This window comes from Balaenoptera borealis (assembly GCF_965194805.1).
Source record: "Balaenoptera borealis genome assembly, chromosome: 1".
NCBI lineage: Eukaryota > Metazoa > Chordata > Mammalia > Artiodactyla > Balaenopteridae > Balaenoptera > Balaenoptera borealis.
This window is the reverse complement of record NC_138860.1, coordinates 98926496-98954376: the sequence shown is the minus strand read 5'-3', so window position 1 is coordinate 98954376 and position 27881 is coordinate 98926496. Positions and strand designations below refer to the sequence as shown.

The 27881-nt window shown below is 39.4% G+C and overlaps 2 protein-coding genes across 7 annotated transcripts in view; one reads left to right on the top strand and one right to left on the bottom strand.

The window, feature by feature from the left end:
- Window positions 1-847, top strand: part of GPSM2 (G protein signaling modulator 2) — a 65796-nt gene extending 64949 nt beyond the window's left edge. For all 3 annotated transcript variants that reach the window (XM_082384007.1, XM_082384008.1, XM_082384009.1), the window contains one exon: window positions 37-847. In XM_082384007.1, the coding sequence (XP_082240133.1) occupies window positions 37-264 (228 nt within the window). In that variant the 3' untranslated portion in view covers window positions 265-847. The remainder of the gene's footprint in view (window positions 1-36) is intronic.
- On the bottom strand, window positions 538-27732 carry CLCC1 (chloride channel CLIC like 1). 4 transcript variants are annotated; one of them, XM_082384893.1, is made up of 12 exons: window positions 27602-27732; window positions 16262-16402; window positions 15759-15860; window positions 13702-13809; window positions 11090-11311; window positions 10683-10823; window positions 9223-9316; window positions 7855-7952; window positions 7426-7572; window positions 5458-5799; window positions 3692-3985; window positions 538-2026 (listed from the first exon to the last, which is right to left on the bottom strand). In XM_082384893.1, exons 2-11 carry the CDS (start codon window positions 16388-16390, stop codon window positions 3722-3724), a joined length of 1647 nt encoding a protein of 548 aa, XP_082241019.1. In that variant the 5' UTR covers window positions 16391-16402; window positions 27602-27732; the 3' UTR covers window positions 538-2026; window positions 3692-3721. The 4 variants fall into 4 exon arrangements, with proteins under 4 accessions (XP_082241019.1, XP_082241018.1, XP_082241017.1 ...); XM_082384892.1 differs by having other exon boundaries at window positions 27578-27713; XM_082384891.1 differs by having other exon boundaries at window positions 27558-27711.
- Between the last annotated feature and the right edge of the window lie 149 nt (window positions 27733-27881).

Genomic DNA, 27881 nt, shown 5'->3' with positions numbered 1-27881 from the left:
TATTTGTATTTTAATCTCTCTCTTGTAAATTTTTAGGGATCCAGATTAGATGATCAAAGATGTGCTCCACCCCCTGCTGCCACAAAGGGACCAACAGTACCAGATGAGGACTTCTTTAGCCTTATTTTACGGTCTCAAGCAAAAAGAATGGATGAACAGAGAGTTCTTTTACAAAGAGATCAAAACAGAGACACTGAATTTGGGCCGAAGGACCTTTTGCAGAGTAATGCTCTGTTGGAACTTGAAAATTCAGGAAAAAAATAAGCAAACCACTAGTATACTATGAATATCTTTTTTAAAGCGACCTTATTTCCTTTCAGAACACTGCAGGAAAATTCAATCTATTACTTTTTTCCTTCAAAGGAGAAATTATAGCACTGTACTGAAGCTTAAAATGTTTTTAGCATGATGTAAATATTTAACCTTTGATAGCATAGTATTAATTAACATTCCTCTGGACACTCGTTTCAGGGTAGAGGTGTCTTAAAAGGTGCTTCATCAACTTTTGTGATTACTGCTTGGGATTATGTTCTTCAGCAACTTGTTAGATTCCTTTACCTAGTATTTGTAAAGTAGGAAGTTAAACGAATCTAGCCTAGGATTTAATCCTCTTGCTGAGGCAGATTTTTTTTTTTTTACTCTTAATTGACAATGGCTCCTTTTTATACTGATGTAGTGAGAAATTATGCTATTTCATAAAAATAATACACTTGACCAATGTGTAAAAAATTATACAGTCTATTAAAAAATCTAGATTTTTTTCCACTAAGAAAATCTCTATTTTCAATATAATTTTAGGCCAAAACCATTATAAAAGAAACTCTTAAAAATAAACTTCTTTAGCGTGTTTTGGCCTCTGTGTAATTTTTTAAATAACTAATTTTTATATATATACATAAGTACAGATATGTATATATGTACATTTTGTGTGTGTGTGTGTGTATATATATGTATATAAAATGGTTTAAAATTGCATGTTCTGTTGCAAAATACTGTTGTAAAACTTTTTAGGACCTAGTGTCAGAAAATCCAAAACCCTCATGTGACTCTGTCAAGAACCTGGTTCACAAAAATTAAGTACGAAAGACGTAGGTTAAGCCCTCAGTTGTCATTAAGCCCCTTCCCTCTTCCCAGAAACTGAAGGTGGTTTACAAGGGGACATAATACAACATAAATTAAGTTTAGCAAAAGCAAGTCAACAAGGATGGGACAGAGCTGGGCCTGGACTAAGGCTGAATTGCATAATACAAATGCCCATGCCTGGAACAAGTTGGCAACTCATTCACCCCTGGTTGCTTCTGATTCTACACAGCTGGGATGGGATCTAGGGATCTGGGCCTTTCTTTGTTCTTTCTAAAAATCCTCCAGGCGATTTTTATGGGCAGTGAAAAGCACTTCTACAAATAGCCAATGTTTTAAAAAATGAGAAGAAAGATAGTTACACAATCTGGACTCACATTAAGGGCTCAGAGGAAGAAAAAAAAAGATTACTCTTGGTTCTGAGATCAGACACAAATTTTGTCAAAAGTACTAACACCTGGATTATATTATGTTTTATGTATTACATATAGGGTATAATGTCCTGGATTAGCATCCTTTTAAAACCTGCACTTAAATTCCATTGGGCTTTTTCTTACAAGCATACTTACTGAGCAAAGACAGCATACCAAACCACAATAATGTAAAAATAGCATACCAAACCACAATAATGTAAAAATAAGTGTTTATTTTGTGTATATGGTAGTTCTCAGACCCTGTAAACATTCAGCGTTATCCATTCCACTTAAAAACTGCTTTTGAAAAGCTATCTGCCCCACTCTGATTTTCCTAAAAGCTCGTTACTATAATCCTTGGTTTTAATGATAAAATATTGGCTAGACAATAAACAAGCCTGTTTCTTCTAGTTATAAACTGGCCTTGATATGTTCAATTTGCTTTAATAAGTCTTCCCTGAATTGCTGTCACCTTTCAACAGCAGTACCTTGCTGCCTTGCTGTCAAAGTAGATTTCATCCCCAAATGGTTATCTGTAATGAAAGAATACAAAGATGAACTTTTTCTTAAATTTTCTTTTAAAGATTCATTTTTGGATAAAAAGCAGTCAGAAGTGCAAAACAACATTAACTGTACTCTCACAGTTACAGTCTATCAACTGAGGCATTCATTTCACAGCTCAGAGGATAATTAGCACCTTCGGAGCATACAATCAGTGTGAACAGGCCTAGCCCCCAGAGGACTACTTTATATTCATCAATGTTCACAAATCTATCCCAAACTGCCGGCATCCCTACATGCCTACTGTTATAAAGTTTTATATAAAATCCTTTTGCATTTCTTGGAAAAAATTACCTTTCTGATGAAATACTAATGTTTGCAGTACTAAGCTAGAAAATAATATTAACACATAAAATTAAATTGTTACAGGCATCTAAGTGATGCTTCTGGGAGCCAAAAAGGGGTATTTCTGCATTTCACATAAAAAACATATCAAAAAGCAAATGCTTTAAATACATCTTTTTTTTCTGAAAGAAATGCCTGCATGAAAATTTTAGGACTATTCCTGACTGGTATCATTTTTAGTAAGCAGCTGAATATAAATTGTAGTGTGAAGGTTAAAATAAAGGATAACCAAATATGTGTAATATATGTGCTTCCTAGTTAGATCTCGTGCAAAATTTATAAATCCCTTTTTTAGAAAGTTTAAAATGAAGAATAGTTTAAAAATCAGAATAACTAATTTGAAATGTTGATTGTATCACCTGTCTAGGGTTAAAAAAAACACCCTACTCTGTTTTCCTTACTGTGGTATTTATTCCTCTCTTTGTATAGATCTCTAAAAATTAGAACTTCATATGGCTTGGACAATATGGTTTACTGTAATATAAATTAGACAATCGCAGCTGCTGGGATTCTGAGTAGCAAGGAAAACAGGTCTTATAAAGCCTGTGTACTTCATTTGCTGGGGAAATAAAGCCATTCTCAAAGTATGTAAAACTGAGATTACTGATTTAACAAGCTATGTAATCTAAATTCCCCTGACAATCTTCAGTTCTGTCTTAGCTAAGGATAAAGTCAAAGGGGTGATAAGGAAGCAGGCCCAGTAACAGCGGTAAGAGTTTAGAGACGAAGGCTGATCCGCAGGCAGCCTACACGAGGCAGACTGACACTGGTGACGCAGACTCCGTGGCTGCACTAAAATGCTGAAGTGAATGAAGAGGGGAAGCATGACTACAGTGACGTTCCTTACATGTTGTGTTTGAGCACCTACCACTTGAACTATTCTGAGTCCAGGGCACAACAAATAATTCTGTTCACTAAAGTAGGTATCACAGGACTTCCACGAGGCAACACACACTTTGGTGAGTTGGTTCCTATATATGCCTGTAAACAACAGAACTTCTTTTTCAATGTCCCCTAATTCAAACTGGCCTCTTTGATTATTCAAAATCATTAAAGCTTGCCATATGTCATCTATGAGATCCTGGTCCAGAATTAACACTTCAAAACTTTATAGGATGCATCTTAATATCAAAGAAAGATGAAATTAAATAGAGATACATGCGTGCTTGTTAATCCTGATTGTCAGTAAAAATACTGATGTTTAAGTTGGCATCTGTGTAGTAAATAACAGAATATTTGTAGAGAAGAAGAAATAGCTGTGAAGAGTATACTTTACGAAACTCAAAGATGACCTCAGAGCTGTGGTCCATGTCTGTGTTCCTCTAGCCACATGGGCTGCAGTCTGGATCCCTTCCACACACCCTCACTGCAGTGCTTGCTGGGCTGGACGTGCTGCCTTCCTCCGGGCCGCCCGTGGCGTCAGTCCTGAGCTGGGCCTTTTCCACTGCAGGGGGTGAACCTTCCACACTCTCTGGTATCTTTTGGCCAGAGACAGGCTTAGCAGACTGGCTGCTTTCAGTCAGTGTGCTTTCTCCTGAGATTCCACCAATTTCTTTGGGCTTTGTATCCAAAATAGGTGATTTATGCTACAAAGTAGAGAATTAACAGTGTTTTAATTGTTTAGTTAACATAATGTGAAGGTTTGTAATAAACATGTTCAACAAGTTCCCACACAAATCTGTTACAGCAAACGCTGAACTCTTTCAAGTCCTGGTTCCAGTGCTGGATTGTAATTATATAAATGTTATTAAGCCTCACAGAATTGTACATGGAGGAGTGGGAAACTCAGGATATGCTAGGTGGTCTAGTGATGCAGCTTAAGGAAGGGTCAGGAAGACTGGTGACCAGTACTGCTAACTCCTCTTGCTAGTGAGAATAATTCACTCAACAAATACTTACTGAGCATACATTAAGTTCTAGGTGCTGGGGATACAAGACAACAAACAGACAAAAACCCCCGCCCTTCCTGGAATTTACATTTAAGTTGGGGAGAGAATCAGGCAATAAATTAACAAAGTATCATGCTGTGGGTGGGAGGGTTGGATAGCTCTTTAAATTAGGGCGGTCTGAAAAGATGACATGAGCAAAGGCTTGAAGAAATGAACCTTATGAATATATGCGGAACAGCATTCTAGATAGTGAACAGCAAGTACAAAGGCTTGAGTTCAAGGAATAGGCAGGAGGGCCTTGTGGCTGAAGGAGAATGAGGGTGGAGGGGGCGCAGGAGGAGAGATCAGTGTGGTAACAGAGGTGGGAAGCCCTAGGCCATCTTGATATCTTTGGCTTTCCCTTCAAGAGAGCCCGGAACTCACTGGAGGATTTTTGAGATGAGTGACAGATAACCATTAACTATTAAAGCTGAAAGGAACATCTTAATTTTCTAGACGCAGACAGATATGTTTCTTCTAAGGAACTCCACGGGAAGGGATTCTACAATTTCCTAGATTCTACTGCGCTTGTTACTATTTCTCAAAGGTTTGCGTCTGCAACCTAAACTTTGCAAATGACAATACAAAGTCCTCTTGCAAACAGAAATGGAAATGTCCCTTTAAATGGCCAATAATGGTGGAAAAGAGGCCTCACCATTCCACAGGTAAGAAGTATAGTCTAGCCAGCCAACGATATAAAAGATTTGGGAAAGCGAGGTTTTTGGTCCTTTCCCAGCTCACTCTTCCATCTAACTAAGGCTTCAGGGCTCTCCTGCAGGTTGGCTCCCTAAGGCTCCAGGCCTTCAGTGAGGACTTCTCTCTGATCTCTTCGAAGGTAGAAATTTCAGTCATGCTCACTTGTTGGCTTCCTATGAAATGTCATTATGAATTACCATCTGTTCCAACAAAATTACTGTTAAATACTATTTAACATAAAAATTAAATCTCATTTCTTCTGAGGAGGCTGGACTAACTTTCGACCAGAAACGGGGGGAGAGAGTGAATAATTATTATCACTGGTGATATAATTAACCATGAAAAGTAAGAGTAAAAACACTTAACCAAAAGCACTATAGGAAGCACTTACACCTAGTATTTAGGGACAGCGAAATAAACAGTTGCTGACTTACGCTGGGTACCACCTTGGGATGCTCTCTCGCCTCTGCGTCTGGTAAATCAAATGCCGGAAGCACTTCAAGGCTCTTGTTGCCAGTCTGAAATCTCAAGTCAACATCTCTCTCTCTCAAAACCTCTCTTCTACTCTCACATGTTTTGTCATTAGGGCCGTGCTCAATGGGGCCAATTTGGCCCCTATAATAGAAATCTGCATCACCTGCTCCACCATGGGGTCTATAATCAATTTCCTGCTGCCATCTTCTTTCACCTGGCTGAAGTGCCTGGGGTGGTTCTCTTTCAGGACCACCCACATGTCTCAGCATATTAACTGATTTTCCAGCACCATAGCAGAAACTCTAGAAGGAAAAGAAATACATATTCCTGAGTACTTAATGGCTGACTTACAACGAAATTTTGAGGTGCTTTCCATGGTGCCAACAAAATTTCATAACTTATGGCATTTATAGACATAAACATCTTAATTTCACTGGGTTTTCTCTAGATTAATACAGGGCCAGAGTAGCCAATAAAATTTGAGAAATCGCCAAGTATTAAGTAGACATTTCAATCAGCTGGACACATTTTTATTGAATTATAACAGCAGTTAGGCTAAAGCCTAGAAATTTAAAAGGTATTAATTGTCTGATCATTGTTCATGTGTTGTCTACATTCACACACATCATATAAGGTAAATGCTGAAAATTAAAGTTGTACACCATTATGTAAATATTCTCCTGTAGGTTTATTTATTTTTTACAAACTCGCTTTAGCTACAGCTAAAATTCAACAGGTTTTGAGTCACACTCCAAGGGAAAAACTAGGCAGCAGTTCTCGAAGTGTGACCCAGGGACCCCTCAGGGGATCTCTGAGACTCTCAGGAATCTGTGAGGTCAAAAGTTTTCATAATACAAAGACATCAGTCTTCTTCACTCTCCTCTTGTACAGCAGAGTCTTGTGGGGCTAGAGTGACTGCCTCATTCTGATGGCTCATGCACTGTGTGCTTGTATACTTGTATTTTTTAAATTTCTGGTAAATATCAATAAATAAACCTCCCACAAACAAGTGCTCTTTGTGGTGTTCAATTCTGAAGAATACAGAAGGGTCCTGAGAACAAAAAGTTTGAAAACCACTGTACTAGAGATACTACTCTTTGAAGACAGAGCAGCAAAAGGCCTTTTCTTAGGCAGCAGATGAAGCAACAAGCGATGAAGGGGTTTTGCTTATAATTTCAGTCTTAGAGACTAAACTACTACTATACAACTAATGTCACCTAACAAAACCATATCCCTAAACCAATGAATCCTAATCACAAGCCAAAAAACAAAACAAGAATAATTTTTAAGTAAATAGATCATAGTGAATTTTGTATCCTTAAGGGAAGACAATTCTTTAATAATGTCCCCTGGCACATCTGAGTTCTTTGCATTTTGTTTTATGAGACAACTGCTTTATTAGGGTAAGGGCTGAAAATCAACCAAAAAAAGAGCTGAAGAGATGACTCTTCAGTCATCTGATGGATGACTGACAAGTAATATTGTAATATTCCTTAATAAATGTCTGCTCCTGGATCCCCCAAGTTGTTTCTTAGTACACCCACCTCTTTCTACATCCCTTTCTGATTCTATGTTAAACCGAATGTTCTTCTGTTCTCAGTGTGGCAAAAATTCAGACTGAAATAAGGTCCCCTTTCTCAAAGAGGACATAACTGATATCATGTGTATTAATTCATGAAGTTTAAAGAACAAATGTTAAAAGAGGGTATTTTTCTACCGCTTTGACAACTACAATCAAACTTGAGAACCGTTTTCTTGCTTAGAGGAATGTGCAAGTAAGTATAAACAAACATTTATCACTTAAAAATCATCTTTTCACACCATTAAGCATGACTTAGCCTGATTTACAACATAAAAGAAACCTAATAATTTCAGAATTGCCTTTTTTCTGTAAATCCTGTTCATTGTTAACAGTGCTATATACTAACCAGGACAGCTAATGCCATAATTATCAGCACTGGAATGTGTAGTAACACTGGGATCTCCTTCATGAGTGCTTTAATAAATTCACCAACTCCTTTTCCAACATGCTTCAATGGCTCCGTGACAAAGTTGGTGAATGTAACTGCTAGTGCCTACAACAAAAGATAAAAACAACTTAATTTTTTTCCTCAAAGGATTGAGGCATATAGAACAAGCCAAAATCAACTGTACTGAGGCTGAAATTATGAAATTCCATACATTTAAATGTTATCATATACTTTTCATGTGAAAATCACTGTGTAATGGAAGTATTTTTTTCTAGAACAAAGGTTTATTATTAGCAAAATGATGGTAAAAAACACTAACAATTTTTAATAAATACAGAGACTTTTTGCTTGCTTTATGTAAGTAATTTTCACAAAATATATTCTAACCTTTGTTGGTGGGACCAACCAAATAGGGTTGACTAATAAGAGCTCATAGTATTTTTGGCATGAGTCATCCTTATAGGTCCATGAACTTCTAAGCCATTCTATTTAGAGAAACAGACAAAAACAGAGTCATTTTTTTAAAAAGTCGCATTTCATTCCCAAATAAGACAATATTTTAGTTTTAACTGTCCCTCTCCCCACAACCCCCAATCAATTTTAAATTGTTTTGCAAACAGACTCCCAGTAACAGTGATTTTTTAAAATTTCATCTTATGTCCAAAATGTTTATTTTAAAAATCCATTCAAATTATACAAGTCTTATACAGGTAAAATATATTTTATTAAGATTTCTAAAAGGTAAACAATTAAAAACAGTTCTTTACACACACAAAGGAATCCAAGTAAAACTGGGGAAATCTGAGTAAGATTGGTGGCTTGTATCAAAGTCGATATCCTGGTTGTGATACTGCACTATTGCAAGTATGCAAGATGTTACCAGTGGGGGAAGTGGGTAAAGGGTACACAGGATCTCTCTGTATTCTTACAGCTACCTGTGAATCTACAACTATGTCCAAAAAATTTCAATTAAAAAAGTCAGTTCTTTACTTATTTTACAAAATAAAGTAGAACATTAGTTCTCTTACTTTTTCTAAATCAGACTCATGTACATTATGTACTAGCATGAGCTACAGAAGGCATTTAGTTGTTCCCTGAAGCCAGGAAGCAAGGCTGGGTTGGTTTGGCTCCCATATCTTTTCAAGAAAAGTAATTTTTTGGACACCTTGATTTGTTGCTGAGATTCTATTCTGGGTCAGTCATTACGGACTTGCATTTATAAAGAGACTTTGATCATTAAACCATTCCCACTGTTAGATACCTATAACTAAAGGCAGTCAACATTAGTGAGAATGTTCATAAAATTTGTAAGAAAAAGTAAAATAATTCCTCATAAAAAAAAACAGTATAGTAAAGCTACAATAAGATTTCACAAGTCAATATAAGGAGATTAAATCGAAGGTGGAAATGAATTCATATATACATTGATTCACTTCTCTAATAAACTTCTGCTGAGGACCCAGAATGTGCTAGACACTGTGCTAAGGACTAGATGAACAAAAGTGAGTCTAATGCAGGGAGACAGATAATATCAGAGCCAGCAATATACACACTTTCTATCCCTTTCCTGTCACATTACATGAACACAGAAGTCACTGGTCTGAAACCTAAGACTCTTCTTGCCTGTTCTGATACTAAAGATTCAGTCATGGAAAGCCTCCTTCTGGCATGTTATCATTTCTTTGTAATTATTAATATGCTTTTTCATTCTCAGAAATTCTACTCAAAATAAGGCCAAGGGAACCAACACCTTACCCAAGAGACTTCCAGTCCAATCCATGTTCTCAGCACACACATTGTTTAATGGCTCCATCTTGGCAACTTCAGCCTGATGCTGGGCAAAGGCTAGCTGACCAACACCAAAGGGAACCATGAAAGGCTGCTAACAATGAAGGTTACGCCTACACATCCTAAAAACCTTAGTTCAAAGTGTGTCTTCACCATTCACCCAAACCAGATTATTTAAACATTTTTCACAGAAAAAAATACATATTATTTTTAAAAAGTGGCTCTTTTCAGCTCATGGCAAAACAGTCTTAATGCAACAGGTAAAGAACTAACTACAATTGCCTTCTTTGTAAAGTAATTATGAGGAGGAAGGAAAACCTTTTTACTAAAAAGATTGTTTTAAAAATTAGTTCAAATATAGCTGATACCATACCCCCAAATATAGCTATACATATTAAACGACTACTCATTCTCTTACACAATTCATGACAAAATGGTGTTTGGCTTTGGATGATTTTTAGCACAAATGACCAATATGTCTTTTATAAATAAAAGCCCTGGGGGAAATCATTGAGAGAACAATTTTCAACCAAACTACCTTCTTTCCTCCAATTTGTAAATACTTAGTTCTAGAAGCTATAGAACTTAGAGCTAAGGAAATATCACAATGATTTAATCAGATGAATTCACTGAAAATAGTTGGCTACTTGACTCACCCTGCTAAAAAGGTCTAAAATTTTCCTTAAATGATTATGTTATTTTGACAGGAACAATAATGCTTCTTCAAATTTCTATATATAACGTGGTCCTGATTTTTAAAGAATTAAAAATTTGGAAAAAGTTTATAAAGAAATACCTCAAAATATCAACAGTGATTATCTCTAGGTGGTAAGATTATAGACAGTTTTATTTTATTTTTTGGCCATTGCACGCAGCTTGCAGGATCTTAGTTCCCCGACCAGGGATCGAACCCGGACCCCCGGCAGTGAAAGCACCGAGTTCTAACCACTGGACTGCCAGGAAATTCCCCAGACAATTTTTAAGAATTAAATTTCTCTGTATCTTTCTATCTTTCCTATCTTCTCTACCATAAATATACCACTTTTATATTCAGAAAATAACCTAACTTTAAAAAACAGTATTTTGGTATCACTTCTAGCAAATAAAAAGACATACCCCAAATTACCTACATGAGAATTTTTCAAGTGTGTCTACATAATTCTATTCTGATTTAGCTGTCCAGATGCCACCCGTCATCAGGAATTGGGTTATGAAAATCAGGACTGCATATTTTTCCCCACTAACTGGTCAAGGACCCAAAACACCAGGGACACCTGAGCAGCTGCCAATTTCCTCACCATCACCATCTCCGATCACCGCCTCCTGCCCTCATCTGAGACAAGATTATATACTAGCTCTGAATGGATTACAGTCTTTCATTATGAAATAACATTTGAAAACTTAAAAACCTTCTATCTATACAATACCTTATATAAATACATCCAATTCCATCCCAAGCTGATGAGAAAACTGATGAATAAAACACGTCTCAACTGGGTGTACCAACGAACATACGTCCACAGCTCAGTAGCTACTAACATCACGATGCAGAGCAGACACAGAAGCATCTCAAAAACAGAAACAGAACAGAAAGAAGAGTCACCGCCAAGCTATCCTTCCCAACAAAAAACACTGATGGTCAGCAAAAACAAAAGAACTGGACTTGAATACGCAAAATCATTTGTACCATTTTGCTGCATGTTCGTCAACCCAGTGTCAGTGACTTAGTATGAGTTCTCAACATAATTATGGTGGGGTTTTTAAAGTGTTTTAAAAAATAAAAACATGTTAAAAATAAAAACATGCCAATCACGTCCCCCTCATCCCATCTTACCATCAATACATTATATGGATCCACTCCAAAGGAATCTTCAAATTGCCACTTCCAGGTTTCAAAATTATGAAACTTAAAATTAATTAAAATATCACTTAGTGCATCATCCAAGGCTCCTGGCTTCCAATCCTCTCCACTGAGAAACTTTTGTATTTCTAACAAGGTTTGTCTTTTAAGGATAATCTCGGCATCATAATGCATATCAACTTTGTTTTCATCAGGCTGAATTAAATTTGCCAAAAATAAAAAATAAAACAGAAAAGGAGAATTTTATCATTATATTACTCAATGAAATATTTTAAGACAAAAGCTAATTTGGAACTAAATATATAATTAGTTCACAATATTTCACAGGTATAAAATAAGAGTAATAATATCTACCTGTCTGTCTCACAGGCCAACATGAAAACCAAAGATAATACACGTGAAAAACACTTCAAAAATTATAAAACTCTATGCAAGTAACATACAGTACATTTTACTAAATTACAGTTGATTCCTGCTATCTGCAGTACTTACATTCTATAAAGTCACCCTGAACACTAGTTAGCAAACACTGAACCATGGCGCCTACAGGAAATACAGGGTTAGGTTCCTGCAAGCACATTTTCATCAACCAATCACTTCATAACCTTTTTATGTTACTGTTTAAAGACACCTTAATATAGGGACTTCCCTGCTGATCCAGTGGGTAAGACTCCGTGCTCCCAATGCAGGGGGCCCGGGTTCAATCCCTGGTCTGGGAACTAGATCCCACATGCATGCCACAACTAAGAAGCCCGTGTGCTGCAACTAAAAAAAAAAAAAAAATCCCGCATGCCACAACTAAGACCCAGCGCAGCCAAAATAAATAAATAAATAAATATTGAAGAAAAAAAAGGAAAGAAAGAAATTTTAAAAATAAATAGACACCTTAATATAGATACTGTGGATCCATTAACACTGAGCTCATAGCCAACAGCACTATGACTCATGACTGAACTAAGCTTAACTAACAAGGGAATTTTCTTTAAGGCACATCTCAGCCTTCTTGTGCTTAGGAACACTAGATAACATAACATTTGGGAGATTTTTAAACAGCAAAATTTTAAAAATTAAAAAATGAAAGCCCAAAAACATAAACAGACCACAGAAAAGTACTTGTTTATAACATGAGAGCTGAAAACAAGAAGGCAAAAAATGGCCTTGTTTCACCTCAGCTGAGAATGGGCTCACTGAGCAACTCAAACGTTTTGTCACTCCGCGCATGTCTGAAAGTGACCACAAAAGCAGGAGTACTGATTCTGAGGTTACAAATAAAGTTTAATATTTGAAATATTTAAAAATATGGAACCCACAAATAATGAGGATAAACTATCATTATTTTATGATTCCATTTATGACTTTCCATTTGCTGACAGTTTTCAAATAGCCTAAAATTTGCAGTAGTACAAATAAGAAAAACAAAAAGGATCTCAAAAATCAGCAAAATCTGGGTTTCCATAAATATGCATGACAGTCACAACTATATTACTGAGAGTTCAGGTTAGCAAAATCATTATAAACATTATCTTTTCTAATAGTAAATACTGATATTTATATTAAAAAGTAAATATAAAATGAGAAAAACCAAGTGTCATGTAATATCACAAATCATCAGTAAGTGTAAAAAAGCGGCCATTGATTAATACTTCTAAAAAACCAGGAACGAAATATTCCAAGCTTCTCCATCTTGAGTATTTTCTGACTCTACCTGTTTCCTCATCTATAAAATAGACTCTTTTCCACCTTGCACTCAGTTATAAGACTCAAACTGAAGGGTGTACATGTGAGTACATCTGCTTTTACATCTCCAAAATAAGGTGGGATTACTATTCATCTAACACCCCCTTTTTTTAAGTTTTCTTGATGTTTCGACTCCTCAAAGTGAAAACAATGACTCTAAAAGATGGAATCTTAACATTAATCATGAACAATATGTGCCTGATATGTAATTTCTATAAAGCAGCCTTGCCACAGTAAACAGCTAGGGGGAAAAAACTACTTAAAACACACTTTTCTTTTTCTCAATATATAATGATATTACACCATCTGAATAAGAAAGTGTGGAAGTGGTAGAAAACAAGAAGTAAGGACTGGGATAGAATTTCCTTACCAAGTCATGAGTTTATTAAGTTTCTAACTGTTCGGGAAAGTTCAAATAGCAAATTTAAAAACAATCTCCCTCTGGACTTCCCCTTCACCTTCCAATACAGGGAGGCGTGTGTTCAATCCCTGGTTGAGGAACTAAGATCCCACATGTCGTGCAGTGCAGCCAAAATTAAAAAAAAAAAAAAAAAAATCTCCCTCTCCCTCCAACCCAATTAAGTGGTAGGGCAGTGCACAGAGTAAGTAAATCCCCATGAACTACAGGAAAAAGAGGAGGGATCTGCACTGCTCACTTGCCTTCCACCAAACCACTGTAAAGCAGGCAGCTACCTTCAATCCTGCATGAATAGGTTTTGGTAAAAGGGTGAGTCAGGTATCCTCTGTTGAAGCATAATGATGCTTTGCCACTGCTTGATATAATGTGAAATTAATAAATAACGAAAATATCCACTACACTGATTAGTATCACACCACCAAATACTCACAAGGCCAAGCTTTCTGGTTTCAATTAAAATCTTATTTAAGTATCTCCTAAAAACAGGATTGCTTTGACTTTCATAGTCTTTTCTCTTCTGCTTTTCACAATCATCAATCTGTAACCACAAAATAAATACAACATTAGTTAGCATCAAAGTTTAATGTAATAAGGGTCAAGTTTCTAGCCTAGTGGCCCCATCGAGATCAAAGTAAGGAGCTCGTTATTTTTTTATCAAGCTTGCATTAAAATGTAGATCTCACCTGCTTCCTATGGGTTCTCTTTGCAAAGGGCAAGTAGGCAACAAATAAGGAACACATGTCCCACACTGCGCCCTGACTGGCAGTTTTCTTGCTGACTTTCGGCAATTTTAAAACTGAAGATCATGAAACAAGGAAGCAGAGATGTGGATAAGCAGAACATCTGGACCAATCTGCCTCTTCCTAATTCCAAAGTAATGGTTTAACAAAGAAAGGAATGAAAGGGAAAAGGGGGGAAAAAGAAACCCAGAAAGAGAGGACAAAGAGAAACAGGGATAGCATGAAGCCGGAAAATGAAGGACACAGCAAAGATTTTCCTGAATGTGCATATTACTTTTGGCCTTTTATTAATTTTTCCTGCCAACTATCGATCACCCCCTACCATATGTCAGGAACCATGGCTTCTCCCGAGTGTCCTACACATGGCACCCCCTCTGCACAGAGTCCTTCATTAGAACAGAGTTCCTCTGAAATTAGCTCTACAAACACCACAGTGGCCTAGTCTCTGAGGGAGGGTAGTGCACATCTTACAGACATTCAGAACCTGTGAAAAGTACTTTTTACTTGAGTGTGGACCACAAGTTGCATGGAGGACTGAAGTGGGCTTCAGATGATAAACATACAATAACTGAGCAGCACACACAGACTCAGGACAGAAAGACACTCAAGAAGTCACAGGGCAGTCTCCTCTGCTTTCAGGCAAGGTTTACAAACCCTAAAAATTTTTAGTTTCTTTTTAAGAGAAACAATTTTTTAAGAGAAACAATTTTTTAAAAACAAAGACTAAAGACTCCCTTTTACCAATCATGTTGTTACAACGTTTGAACCAAAGGCACAAACAATGGAATGAAAAATGTCAGTAAAAAGGCATTTCTCCATTTCCTAACATCCAGCCAAATTAATTCACTACACCACAAAATGCAGTTAAGACTGAAGCAAATTTTATCCAAGCATTTCTTTGCTAGCACTCGGGTGAGAAAACATTCACATTTGATAAGACACACAAGCAGCTGCTTATAGATCTCAAACTGGGATATATCTGGATCTCAATTAAAAAGCCCTCCCAGTCTCTCAAGCTGGAAACCTCCCTCATTCACGCTAGCCTTCCCTATCCTTTTCCCCTCCTCCCTCAACCATCACAACTTGCTTATTCTACCACGGAAAAGTTGCACGCTTTCCTCTTCTCTTCACCCCATCACTGCCTCAGTGTGAGCCTCCAGTGTCGCTGGACCTCTGCCATCCCCCCCATCCCAGCCCCCTCCACAATGCCACCAGCACCCTGCCTCACAACCAACTGAGGTGGGTTCCCGCAGCATAACCTGTGTTCAAACTCCCCAGCAATCTTGACTTACTTCCTTTCTCATAAACTCTACTTCAGCCACATAAATAAAAGGACTGAATAAATGAATAGCCACCACACACTAAATTATAATAATCCCTTATATTTATAAGAGCAGCTCTTATGCTTAGAAACTAGCAGTAGAGCCATTTCTTCATTTGCTGCATTTGCTGTGAGTTACTACAGCCCAGCATTGCAACAGGTGATAGAGCACCACCTCGTCCCATTCCTTGTCCCCAGAAATTTTCAGTCTGGTAAAGAAATAATTACAGCATAGTGAGATGTTATTGCAGCAAAATAAAAGTACTATTTCGAAAATCAAAGGCCAGAGTAACTAAAGAAAAAAAACCATATATATGTAAATTGTAGTTTAGATAGAAACACAAATAATGTTAGCAAAGACAGGAAAACAGAGAGCAATTTAACATACTATAAATAATACAAAAATCATGAATAAAAAAACCTAACCTTATGAGTTAAAGAATCAAGTCTGCTGTAACATTCTGACAATTCATCAGCATGTGATAAGTCAGGACTGACCTCTTCTTTCTCTGATATACCATACTTCACCTAAAGCAAAGGAGAGAGAGATTTTCTTTCTTTATAGTTCAGTTGTAAAAATAACCTACAGTTAATGAGACTAAAATTTTTACTTCATCATTTTATGGCTTTGCTCGTTATATTCCTCAACTGTATTAAACCACCAAAAAAGTAAGAGCCTCAAATTTATATCCTAGCTAAGAACTAAAATCAAATTAGTTTGCTTCTCGACGGGCTTTACATTCAAATTTGAAACAGAAATAAACAGGTGGGGTTGAAATCATCTTAGACTAGGAGGCAAGAAGACATTCTGCATGACTGCTAATCATTGATATAGGACTCTCATAGCTCTGTGAAAAACAATAACAAAAGTAGACTATTTCCATCACAGGACTGATAAGGTGTTACACACACATGCATTTTTTAAATACCTGAGATTTTCTCATTGTTCCTGAAGCAGCATCATAGTTAAGCATGTCTGTGGGGTCAATCCAGTCATCATCATGAGCATAAGCAGTTATCAGCCACAGACATTCACAAAAGAGCACAGAACACAGCATCCTGCATGAAGGCTACAAAAATTAATAGATATAGTGAAGTATGATTAATTTTGGAGGAACCTGTTTTAATAAAAACAATCTACTTCCTTCTAAGGTGTTAAGATAATGCTTTCTTAATAATAACTGAATTAAAAATACTCAGTAAAGTGGTATTCGCATAAAAACACATACACACATGCACACATATTCTCACTGAGACAAAAAGTATACATAAGATTTTCTAAGTGATTCAGCAATTCCACTTCTAGGTATATATCCAAGAGAAATGAAAATATACGTCAACACAAAAACTTGCACATAAACATTTATAGTTGCATTATTCACAATAGCCAAAAAGGAGAAACAACCCAAATGTCCCTAAACTGATGAATGAGTACCATACAGTGGAATATTATTAGGCCATAAAAAGGAATGAAGTATTGATACATGCTACGACGTGGATGAATCTTGAAAACATCATGCCATGTGAAAAAAAAACAGTCACCAAAAACCATATATTATATGATTCCATTGATACAAAATGTCCAGAATAGGCAAATCTATGGAGATTGGTAGGTGAATAAGTCTGAGGATATAATAAGGGACAGAGGGGTGGTAGTTAAATGGTACAGGGTTTCTTTTTTTTTGATTGAAGTATAGTTGATTTACAATGTTGTGTTAGTTTCCGCTGTACAGCAAAGTGATTCAGTTATACATATGTATACATTCCTTTTTATATTCTTTTCCATTATGGTTTATCACAGGATATTGAATATAGTTCCCTGTGCTATACAGTAGGACCTTGTTATTTATCCGTTCTATATATAATAGTTTGTGTCTGCTAACCCCAAACTCCCAATCCATCCCTGCCCCACCCCTTGGCAACCACAAGTCTGTTCTCTATGTCTGTGAGTCAGTACAGACTTTTTTGGGGGTTTTTTTCAATTTTATTTATTTAATTTATTTATTTTACTTTTGGCTACATTGGGTCTTCGTTGCTGCACGCGGGCTTTCTCTAGTTGCGGCGAGCGGGGGCTACTCTTCATTGCGGTGTGCGGCCTTCTCATTGTGGTGGCTTCTCTTGTTGTGGAGCAGGGCTCTAGGCGTGCAGGCTTCAGTAGCTGTGGCTCGCAGGCTCAGCAGTTGTGGCGCACAGGCTTAGCTGCTCCACAGCATGTGGGATCTTCTCAGACCAGGGCTCGAACCCACATCCCGTGCATTGGCAGGCAGATTCTTAACCACTCTGCCACCAGGGAAGTCCCCGGTACAGAGTTTTTGATGAAAAGTTTTAGATCGTGATGAAAAACGATCTAAAATTAACTGTGGTAATGGTTGTACATATCTGTGAATATACTAAAAACTGCTGAATTGTACAATATAAATGGGTGAATTGTACAGTATGTGAATCATTTCTCAGTAAAACTGTTTTAAAGAAAACAGGTATTTGAACCAAACCCTACTCATCCCCCATTTTTTTTTAACAAATGGGAAATTTAAAAGGTGCAAAATTAAGATTCAAATGATGTGACTGAACTCTCTAACAGTCAGAGAAAACAGCTTGCTTCATCTAAGCCTCTGCATAAACACCGTCAAATCGTTTCAACACAGTATCTCCTCTATTCAACAGTGTCCAACACAGTAGTCATTAGCCACATGTGGCTACTGAAATTTAAATTAATTAAAATTAAGTTACATTGAAAATCAGTTCCTCATTCTCACTAGCTGCATTTCAAGTGCTCAGTTGTCACATATGGCTAGTGGCCACCAAACTGGACAGCGCAGATACAGAACATTTCCATCACTGCACAATGTTCTGTCAGACAGCCTCTCTTATACCTACTCTGAATAAGGATCAGGTAAGGGATTTCCAAGATGAGAATGCCCTGGGCCCTGCCCATAAGTGGCTTACACTCTAGCTGCAGGAATAAAAGTAACTCTAGGCTAAACTAAACACTCTTGTATTCCTGGTGTGTTCTGTTTCTTCTTCTAGAGTATCACACACTGAAATTAACCACTTACTGGTCAGTCTCATCCCTTAGCACCGTGGCTCTCAGTCTTGGCCGTGCATTAGAATCACCTGGGAAGCTTCTTAATCCTCCTATCTTCTGGCCATATCCCAAGCCAACTGAATCAGAATCTCTAGGCGAGGGACCCAGGCATTGGGATTTTTAAAGCTCCCCACCTGGTTCCATCACACAATGAAGGTAGAAAATCACTGCACTGCAACGTGAACTTTTCCAGGGAAGGTAACATCTTACTCAAGTCTAAATTCACCTTCCCAGTGCCCTCTCCATCTTGCCCCCTCCACCTCTCCAAGCCCAACACTCAGCCCAGTGGCCAGCAAGTGAAAGACATTCAGCAAATGTTTGTTAAGCCGCAAATGCAAATGATCAAAGCCTCAGCAGGGATTCAAAGGGTTTTACGGGCTCACAGGATGAAGAAGCACATCTGACTGGGAGAAACTGGGAAGATTTCATGGAGGAATGGGCATGGGAAATGGACTTTGAAGTATGGGCAACATTCTAAGAGTACGAGATGAGGGAGGCAGAGACAGAGAGCAAAATGTACTCCTCAGAAACTGGAAACACGAGGATGGACGTGGTGGAACACAGAGGCGGAGAGGTGGCTGCAATGACTCTGCAAAAGTAAAAAGGCTTCTGACTAACTTCACGGGCTAACAATAGCTTTCAAGGGTGATGGGAACTACATTTTGGGAAGATGAAACTAGCATTAAATATACACTCAGAGAGTTCAACAAGGAGGCTTGAGAAGAAAAAGGATGTTGGTCTGAAACAGTGACGTCGATGAGAACAGAGAGAACCCATCGGACATGTTTTAAAGATTAATTCTATAGACCTCAGCAACTGAATGCACGTAGAAGGAAAGAAAGAGAACGATGGCAGACATGACTCCAAGATTTTAAGGCCTACCAACAACAAAAATGGTGCTATCATTAACTTAAAAAGGAAATTCAGAACGAGAATAAGGTTTTGGGAGAACGTTCAGCGCTCTTGTGTTCAACGTTTACAAAATACCTGCTGGATACTGGGCACTGTCGTAAGTGACAGGGCTACCAGGAAACTAGCCCAGCCAGGTCTTCTTTAAGAAACTTACACTCTAGTGGGGGATGACAATGAATTGGCAAAAAAAAAAAAATTTCAGATAGTGATAAGTCATATAAGGAAAATAAAACAAGACAGTGGTGTAGATGCATTAGGTAATGCTGGGTATTTTAGAGAAGGCCTCTGAGGAGATGAAACATGGCCTCAAATTCTTTATCATTTCCCGCACTGAGAGATGGAGTTTATTTCCTTTCCTCCTAAATCTGGGCTGGCCATGTAACCAGCCAAAATACTGGGGTAGAAGTAATGCTGTGTTGGTTCTGGGCCTGGCCTAACCTATACCAAGATCAGCTGCTTCTACTTTATCACTCTGGAACACCTGCTTTTGGGACACCCTCTTGGAACTCAGCCACCACGCTCTGAGAATGCCAAGTCACCTGGAGAGACCACGTGCAGGGGCACACTGAGCTCCCAGTTGGCAGCCAACATCAATGACCAGCCATGTGGGTGAGCCTTCTAGGTGATTCCAGTCCAATCCCTTGGTAACTGACTTGGTGATCCTGCCAACATCATGTGGAAAAAAATAACTACCCAGCTGAGCTCAGTCAAAGCCCCACAAGCCACGGAATCATGAGAGATGATAAAATGGTTGTTGAAAGCCCCTAAACTTTGGGGTGGTTTGCTACACAGTGGTAGATAACCACAACATTTAAACAGAAAAATGATAAGCTAACCTTAGGAAGATTTAGGAAAAGAAAACCCAGAGAGAGGGCATAGCAAGCATAAAGGCCCAAGTAGGGATTATGTTTGAAGCATTCAAAGAACCGGCAAGAAGGCCAGAACAACTGGGTCCTGGGAACGAGTTGGAGGGGAGGAGGGGAGTTGGCCACAGTAATGAGTGTGGTTTTTACTCTAAGTGTAATAAGAAGCCACCCACTATAGAGTTGTTTTTTTTTTTTGAATTTTTGAATTTTATTTTATTTATTTTTTTATACAGCAGGTTCTTATTAGTTATCCATTTTATACATATTAGTGTATACATGTCAATCCCAATCTCACAATTCATCACACCACCCCACCCACCTCCCGCCGCTTTCCCCCCTTGGTGTCCATACGTTTGGTCTCTACATCTGTGTCTCCACTAGAGAGTTTGAGCACAGACGTGATAGGATCTGGGTTACATTCTAAAATCACTGGGGCTGCTATGTGGAGGCTGGAAGAGAAGAGCAAAAGCAAGAGACTAGAAAGGAGGATTTGCAGTAGTCCAGTTGAGAGATGAAGGTGGCATGAACTAAGACAGCAACAAAAGCGATGATAAATGATAAGATTTTTAAAACTTAAGGTAGATATTACCACATGTGGCAAAGACCAGCTAACAGGTCACCAAGCACATTCCTTCTTCTTCCTTCTGGACACATGGTAACTACACATCCCAGCCCGTCCTCCAGTTAAGTATGTGACAATTAAGTCCTGGCCAGCGCAACAGCAGTGGAAGGGATATGCACCACATCCATGAAAGCCTCCCACGCGCGACCCTCCATCAGCTGGCCCCCTCGACCGTCAGGGAATGGGGAGGACACTGAGCCCTAGAGGAGGGCAGCCAAACTAAAGGAGCTGGGACCCTAACTGACCACATGCAAGGCCACCTACTAAGTGGGAACATGTTTTTTGACTTTCACGTGAACAAAAATACATTTCTTTTATGGTAAGCCCTGAGATTTGGGGGTTTGTTTTTTTAACACCATCTTGTGCTACCCTAACTAATACAGAAATACACTGCAGAAATTGCTGGTAAATTGGATGTAAGAAGTAAGGACAAGAAAAGATTCAGGATGACATCAAGGTTTGTGACCAGGGCAACTGGGAGAATGGGAAAGACTGAGGGACACTCAGGTGAGCAGATAGCAAGTTCTGACATATCAAGAGTTCTGTTTTAGACACAGTATATTTCAGATGCCTACTAATATCGAAGTGGAGATGTCTAATACACAGTACGGAGCTAAGGAGAGGAGTGGGGCTACAGAAACACAGTTGGGAGCCATCAGGATGTAGATGAGGTTTAAAGCCACAGACTGGATAAGATCACCAGAAGATCCTTTATGAAGATAAAAGACTGAGTCCTAGGGCATGCCAACACTTGGAGGTCAGAAAGAAGAGGGGGAACTGACGAGACACTGTCAGTGAGTACTAGTAAGGCAGGAAGAAAACCAGGAGAGGCTGGTATTCCAGAAGCCACGTGAAGAAAGAAGGGAACAGATAACTATATCAAATGCTGCTGAAAGATCAGGTGATCAGAGGGCAGCAAACTGACCACTGGATTTGGTACTGCAGTTTTTAACAAAGTGTTAGGGACAAGAGCCTGACAGGAATAAAGGAAGAATTCAGGTAAAGGTTTGGGGTTAAGATGACATAGTAACTCCATGCTCCAAAGCACTCCCCAGACTCCTACTTCTGGCCAAGATGGAGTAACAGGGACCAGATTTACCTTCCTGCCTGAACAACCAAGAAAGAACCCTGCATAAAATATATGAGATGGTTTTCAAGAAACTGGACACCAGGCAAGAAAGAATGGTGGTCCTTGAAAGATGGGAAACAAACATGGACAGCCCTTCCACTGCCCCAGGCTACTGTCTTAAATAACCATGGGCACCCAGAGGGGAAATTCAGGGAGAGCCCAGGAGCTGGGATCCTTGAGGAGATGGAGTTGAGTCTGGAGAAATCAAGGCAGCTGGAGTTCAGAAGGGAAATTTGCATAGAGACAGACCTGCAGAGGTCTGCAGAGGGTCCCTATTACTCCATCTTGGCCCCAGCTCCTTCAAAAACCCTTGAAATTTCCTGAGTGATAGGACTGTCTGTTATGCTAACGAGGTGCCTCATGGTGGGCTCCTAGATAGCTTCAGGTTGGGAAACGGTCATCCAAAAGACCAAGCACATGATTAGAGGGTTGGAACTTTCAGCCATCCAACCTCTGGGGATGAGAGGGCAGCTGGAGATTGAATTCAATCATGTGGCCAATGAATCAATCATGCCTATGGACTGAAACCCTGATAAAAACTCTGGACACTGAGGCTCAGAGGAGCTTCCTGGCTGGTGACACAGTGATGTGCTGAGATGGTGACACACCTGGATTCCATGAGGACACAAAAGCTCTGCGTTCTCCCCCACAGACTTTGCCCTATGTGTCTCTTCATTTGGCTGATCTTCATCTATGGCCTTTATAATAAAACCATTAACTGTAGAACTTTCAGTGAGTGGTTCTAGTGAATTACCCAATCTGATGGGGTCATGGGAACCCCCCAATCTACAGCCAGTTGGTCAGAAGTACAGGTGGCCCCCAAGACATGCATCTGATGTGCGGAAAGTCTTGTAAAGGACTTTGCCCTTAACTTGTGGGGTGTGCAGTAACTGGATAGTTAGGGTCAGAACTGAACTGAATTGGAGGACACAGTCTGTATCAGAGGAATTGGTATGAGAACAGACTCCCTTGAATATTCAGCACCACACTGATCAGTGCACACATAGGAGGAAAGTACCTGAGGCCTGAGAAAGCACATGGAAAAGATTCAGTTCAAAAACAAAGAGTAAAAATTAATAAATTAGAAAACATGTAATAGAGAAGATAACAAAACCAAAACTTGGTTCTTTGAAATGATGAATAAAATTGATAAACCTATAGTAAGATTAATGAAGAAAAAGAGAAGGCCCCCAAAACCAATATCAAGAATGAAACAGGGCTTCCCTGGTGGCGCAGTGGTTGAGAATCTGCCTGCCAATGCAGGGGACACGGGTTCGAGCCCTGGTCTGGGAGGATCCCACATGCCGCGGAGCGACTAGGCCCGTGAGCCACAACTACTGAGCCTGCGCGTCTGGAGCCTGTGCTCCCCAACAAGAGAGGCCGTGACAGTGAGAGGCCCGCGCACCGCGATGAAGAGTGGCCCCCGCTCGCTGCAGCTGGACAAAGCCCTCGCACAGAAATGAAGACCCAACACAGCCAAATAAATAAATAAATAATAAAAATTAAAAAAAAAAAAAAAGAATGAAACAGGATAAATTCATTCATGATTAAAACAAAACACTTAGCTAACCAGGAATAAAAGAAAACTTTGTCAGAGTACTACAGCAAGCATCACACTTGGTGGTAAATATTGAAACCCTTCCCTCTGAGATCAAGAATGAGACAAGGGAGAAGGTGCTGGAGGGCTTCTGGGACGATGGCAATGTTCTACTCCTTAACCTGGATGGTAGTTACATAGGTGCTTGCTCTTTAATAATTTGCTAAGGTGAACATTTGTATTTTACACACTTTTCTGTATGTATATTTCACATTTTACAAAAGGTTTCCCCCCCCCATGGGAAAGACTAATTAAGATATAGTTATGCTTATTTGCAAGGCAGAAATAGAGACACAGATGTAGAGAACTTATGGATACCAAGGGGGGGGGAAACAGGGGTAGGATGAATTGGGAGATTGGGACATATATACACTACTATGTATAAAATAGATAACTAACAAGAACCTACTGTATAGCACAGGTAACTCTACTCAGTGCTCTGTGGTGACCTAAACGGGAAGGAAATCGAAAAGAGAGGGGATATATGTATACGTATAACTGATACGCTTTGCTGTACAGCAGAAACTAACACAACATTGTAAAGCAACTATACTCCAATGAAAATTAATTTTAAAAAAGTATTTTTACAGTCTAAACTGCATCCCTCCACCAAATTCATATGTTGAAGTCCTAACCCCCAGTTCTTCAGAATACTGTATTTAAAGGCAGGATCTCTAAACAGATAATTAAGTTAAAAATGAGGTCATGAGCCCTAATCCAATATGACTTATGTCCTTATAAGCAGAAATTTGGACACAGGTCAGAGGGAAGATGATGTGAAGACACAGGGAGAAGACGGCCACCTGCAAGCCACAGAGAGAGGTCACAGAAGAAACCCACCCTGTTGACACCTTGATCTTGGACTTCCAGCCTCCAGAACTATGAGAAAATTAATTTCTGTTGTCTAAGCTGCCCAGTCTGTGGTACTTTGTCAAGGTAGCCCTAGCAAACTGATACAAATTTCTTTAGACATAAAAAAAACTAATAAAGTCTACAACCCATAGACTCTTGATATGTTTAAGAAGTTTAACCTCAATGAGGAAAGGTGTAAATAAAAGAAACAACAACGAGCATGGGAACTGATCAAGCATATTGATAAATTTAGTAAACAACTGATAGTTTTTTTTTAAAAACCTAACTTTCTATGTTTAAAAATGTAAAGCCAAAATACTAGATAACAATAATGATGGGAAAGGCATCCTAAAATCCCTGTCATGCTCCAGAGATGCTTAGAAATACTGGATAACTGTATACATTACTGGGGAAAAAAAAAGAGTTAAGCTAAGGAATAAAGCCTTGAGAAGACCCAAATACAAAAGAAGAGAGTAAAGACTAATGAGAGTAATAGAAGGCAAGCTGAAAACATGCAAAGTGTTTTATGCAAGAGGGGCTTAATTTGAAGAAGGAGGTATTAGTCAACTATATTAAATACTTCAGAGAAACTGAGAAAAATAAAGTTTGAAAAAAGCCACTGGATTGGTTAATTAGTTGGTCATCTGTGAATTGACTTTCACAGAATGACAGGGAGAAGCCTAATTCTAAGCAGTTAAGAACTAAGAAGGTGAATAGAGAACAGACTTGTGGTTGCCAAGGGGGAGGGGGTTGGGGGAGGGATGGAGTGGGATGGTGGGGTTAGCAGATGTAAGCTATTATACATGGAATGGATAAACACCAAGGTCCTACTCTATAGCACAGAGAACTGTATTCAGTATCCTATGATAAACCATGATGGTAAAGAATATAAAAAAAGAATGTATATATATGTATAACTGAATCACTCTGCTGTACAGCAGAAATCAACACAACATTGTAAATCAACTATACTCCAATGAAAAAAAAAAAGAACTAAGGAATTCCCTGGCTGTCCAGTGGTTAGGACTCTGCACTTTTTCACTGTGTGGGCCCGGGTTCAATACCCGGTCAGGAACTAAGATCCTGTAAGCCGCATGGCGTGGCCAAAAAAAAAAAAAAAAAAAAAAAAAAAGAACTAAATAGGTGACAAGGGGAGTGCCTGAACTGAGCAGAGACTAGGAAAAGATGGCAGTGTCTAAAATCAAGGCTACAGTTAAGGCTTTTCATAGGCAACAAGGTTTTACATGACTTCATCAATAGAAATGAATGAGGAAGGATGGAAATAAAGGTTCTAAAGCAAAAAGAAGAGAAGCTCAAAGTTCACATTACTGTTTGATATCAAGAGGATACTGAAAAAGTCCATTGGAAAGCACAGAGTGTCCCTGTGCATGCAGAGGCTGGGATGGAGAATGGAGATGTGGAAAAACAGCACTAAAGGAAGCATTCCACAAAGGGAGATGAATCAAAAGCCTGTCAAGCAGCTGAGTTTTGACTATGACCCCCACAAAGTCATGCTATTGGCAACTACGCTATTTTCTCCAATAATGATCAGCAGATCCAGGGGTAGGGTTTAGCAATGCAGAAATGATGGAAGACCAGGAGGTGATGCAGAATAGTGAAATCAGCTGCAAGGTCAAGGCCTCCTGCCAAATCCCTGTGGTCACTGATTTCTCCTTGAGAAATCCTTCAGATAATCTCACACTTCCTCCAAACAAAGCCACATCTAAACCTGGTGGAGATTTTGTTAAGAAACAGATTCTGATTGAGTAAATCTGAGGTGGGCCTGAGATTCTGCATTTCTAACAAGCTCCTAGTGATGGCAGAGACACTGGCCCACAGACCACACTCTGAGTAGCAAAATGTTAAGGAAAAGTAACCATCCTATGTTGGTGTAATTCAGTGGTGGCACCTGTTATTCTACCATTTGTCAGTAATAGTCTCTCTCCCTTAGTTCTATTTTTTAATAATTTTTTCATCTGTGTGTTTTTGACACTAATAATGTCAAAATTATTATATAATAATAGTAACTAGTATTTGATTACTATGTGCGAAACCCTGTTACGTGCATTCATTCATTTAATCCTCACAAGAACTCTTAGAAATAGTACTATTATTATCTTCATTTTATAGATTAGAAAAACAAGTAACTTGCCCAAGGCCACTTAGCTATTAGGTGGTCAAACCCAGACTGGCTCTACCTAAAACTGCCTCTCCAGGGCAAGATGCTAGTGGCCCTGTGGGGCTATTCTGAGAAGATGGAGAGGAGGAACTGCGGGATCCCCACCTCCACAAAGCAGGAAATACGGAGAGTGGGCTTTAACAGGAGCTACTAGACTGGACAGCTACCAACAAAGGCAGAGATCTCCAAGGAGATGCCAGCCACTGAGTGGAAATCGGCACAAAGGAGACACATCTGATTTCAATGAATTTACACGTGAAATGAGTAAGACAAAGCTAACTTGGGTATTAGAGTCAACCTCTGTATTAACCTAGAAGTAACCTGGCATAAAAGTCAGGATCTTGCAATTTAGTTCGTGTGCGTTTGTGTAGTTTCCCGGAACCGTGGTTCTCAAACTTAAGAATATGCATTTCTAACGATTCCTCGATGACTACGATGATGATGCCAGTAATGGTGATAAGCTAGTCTGGGGACCACACCTTCATAACCACCATCATAGTGAAAATCGTCATTGTTTTTCACCACCCACTCATAAATATGCATCTCTAACTTTTAACATTCAAATTAATTTGGAGTTTTTGAAAACAACTGCAACCAAATCCGAGCCATTCTGCTAACGGTATTTGTTCAGACTGTACCTAAAGTTTTCAGAGATAACTGAAGCCAACAAAAGTCAACGTTCGCTCGCGTCTCGCTTTGCCTTTCTTGCCCCTTTTCTCTAGGCCGCTCTCTGAACCGCGTAAAGTAAGACAACCGCGTGGCACCCAGAGTTAAGACAGCCAACTGGCCGGGGAGATAAGGGGTCAGGTTTCTCGCTCATCCCGGTCGGCGCCGCGCTCCGAAGTCCCCCGCAGGCCCGGGCGAACTCGGCCCCCGCCCGGACAGAGGCCTCGGCCTCCCCTGCGTCGCCGCCCGCGGGACCCGCCCAGGCCGAACCGCAGCCTCGCCCGCCGCACAAAACACACACGACCGAGCGGACTCACGTCTCTGGTCGCCAGCCTACCTCTCCGGGAAAGCAAACACCTACCCGAGCGGCTAGAGAAGATGGCCAGCCGCCCCCCGAGCCGCCGAGCGCTTCAGCGGGAACCTGCCTCTCGCTCGTCCTTATCGACTCGCTCGGCCGGCAGCTGTACGTCCTTCCCGGGTGCGCGGCTGATTGGCCCGCCGAGGGGGCGGGGCCGGCCCCCGTCGGCTTGTTTTTAGGCCAGAGTTTTTTTTTTTACCCTCGTCAGCCGAAGTCTGCAAGTGAAGGCTTACATGGAAGCCGAATATATAAAACGGATACGAAGCGTATTTTCTTAGTATCG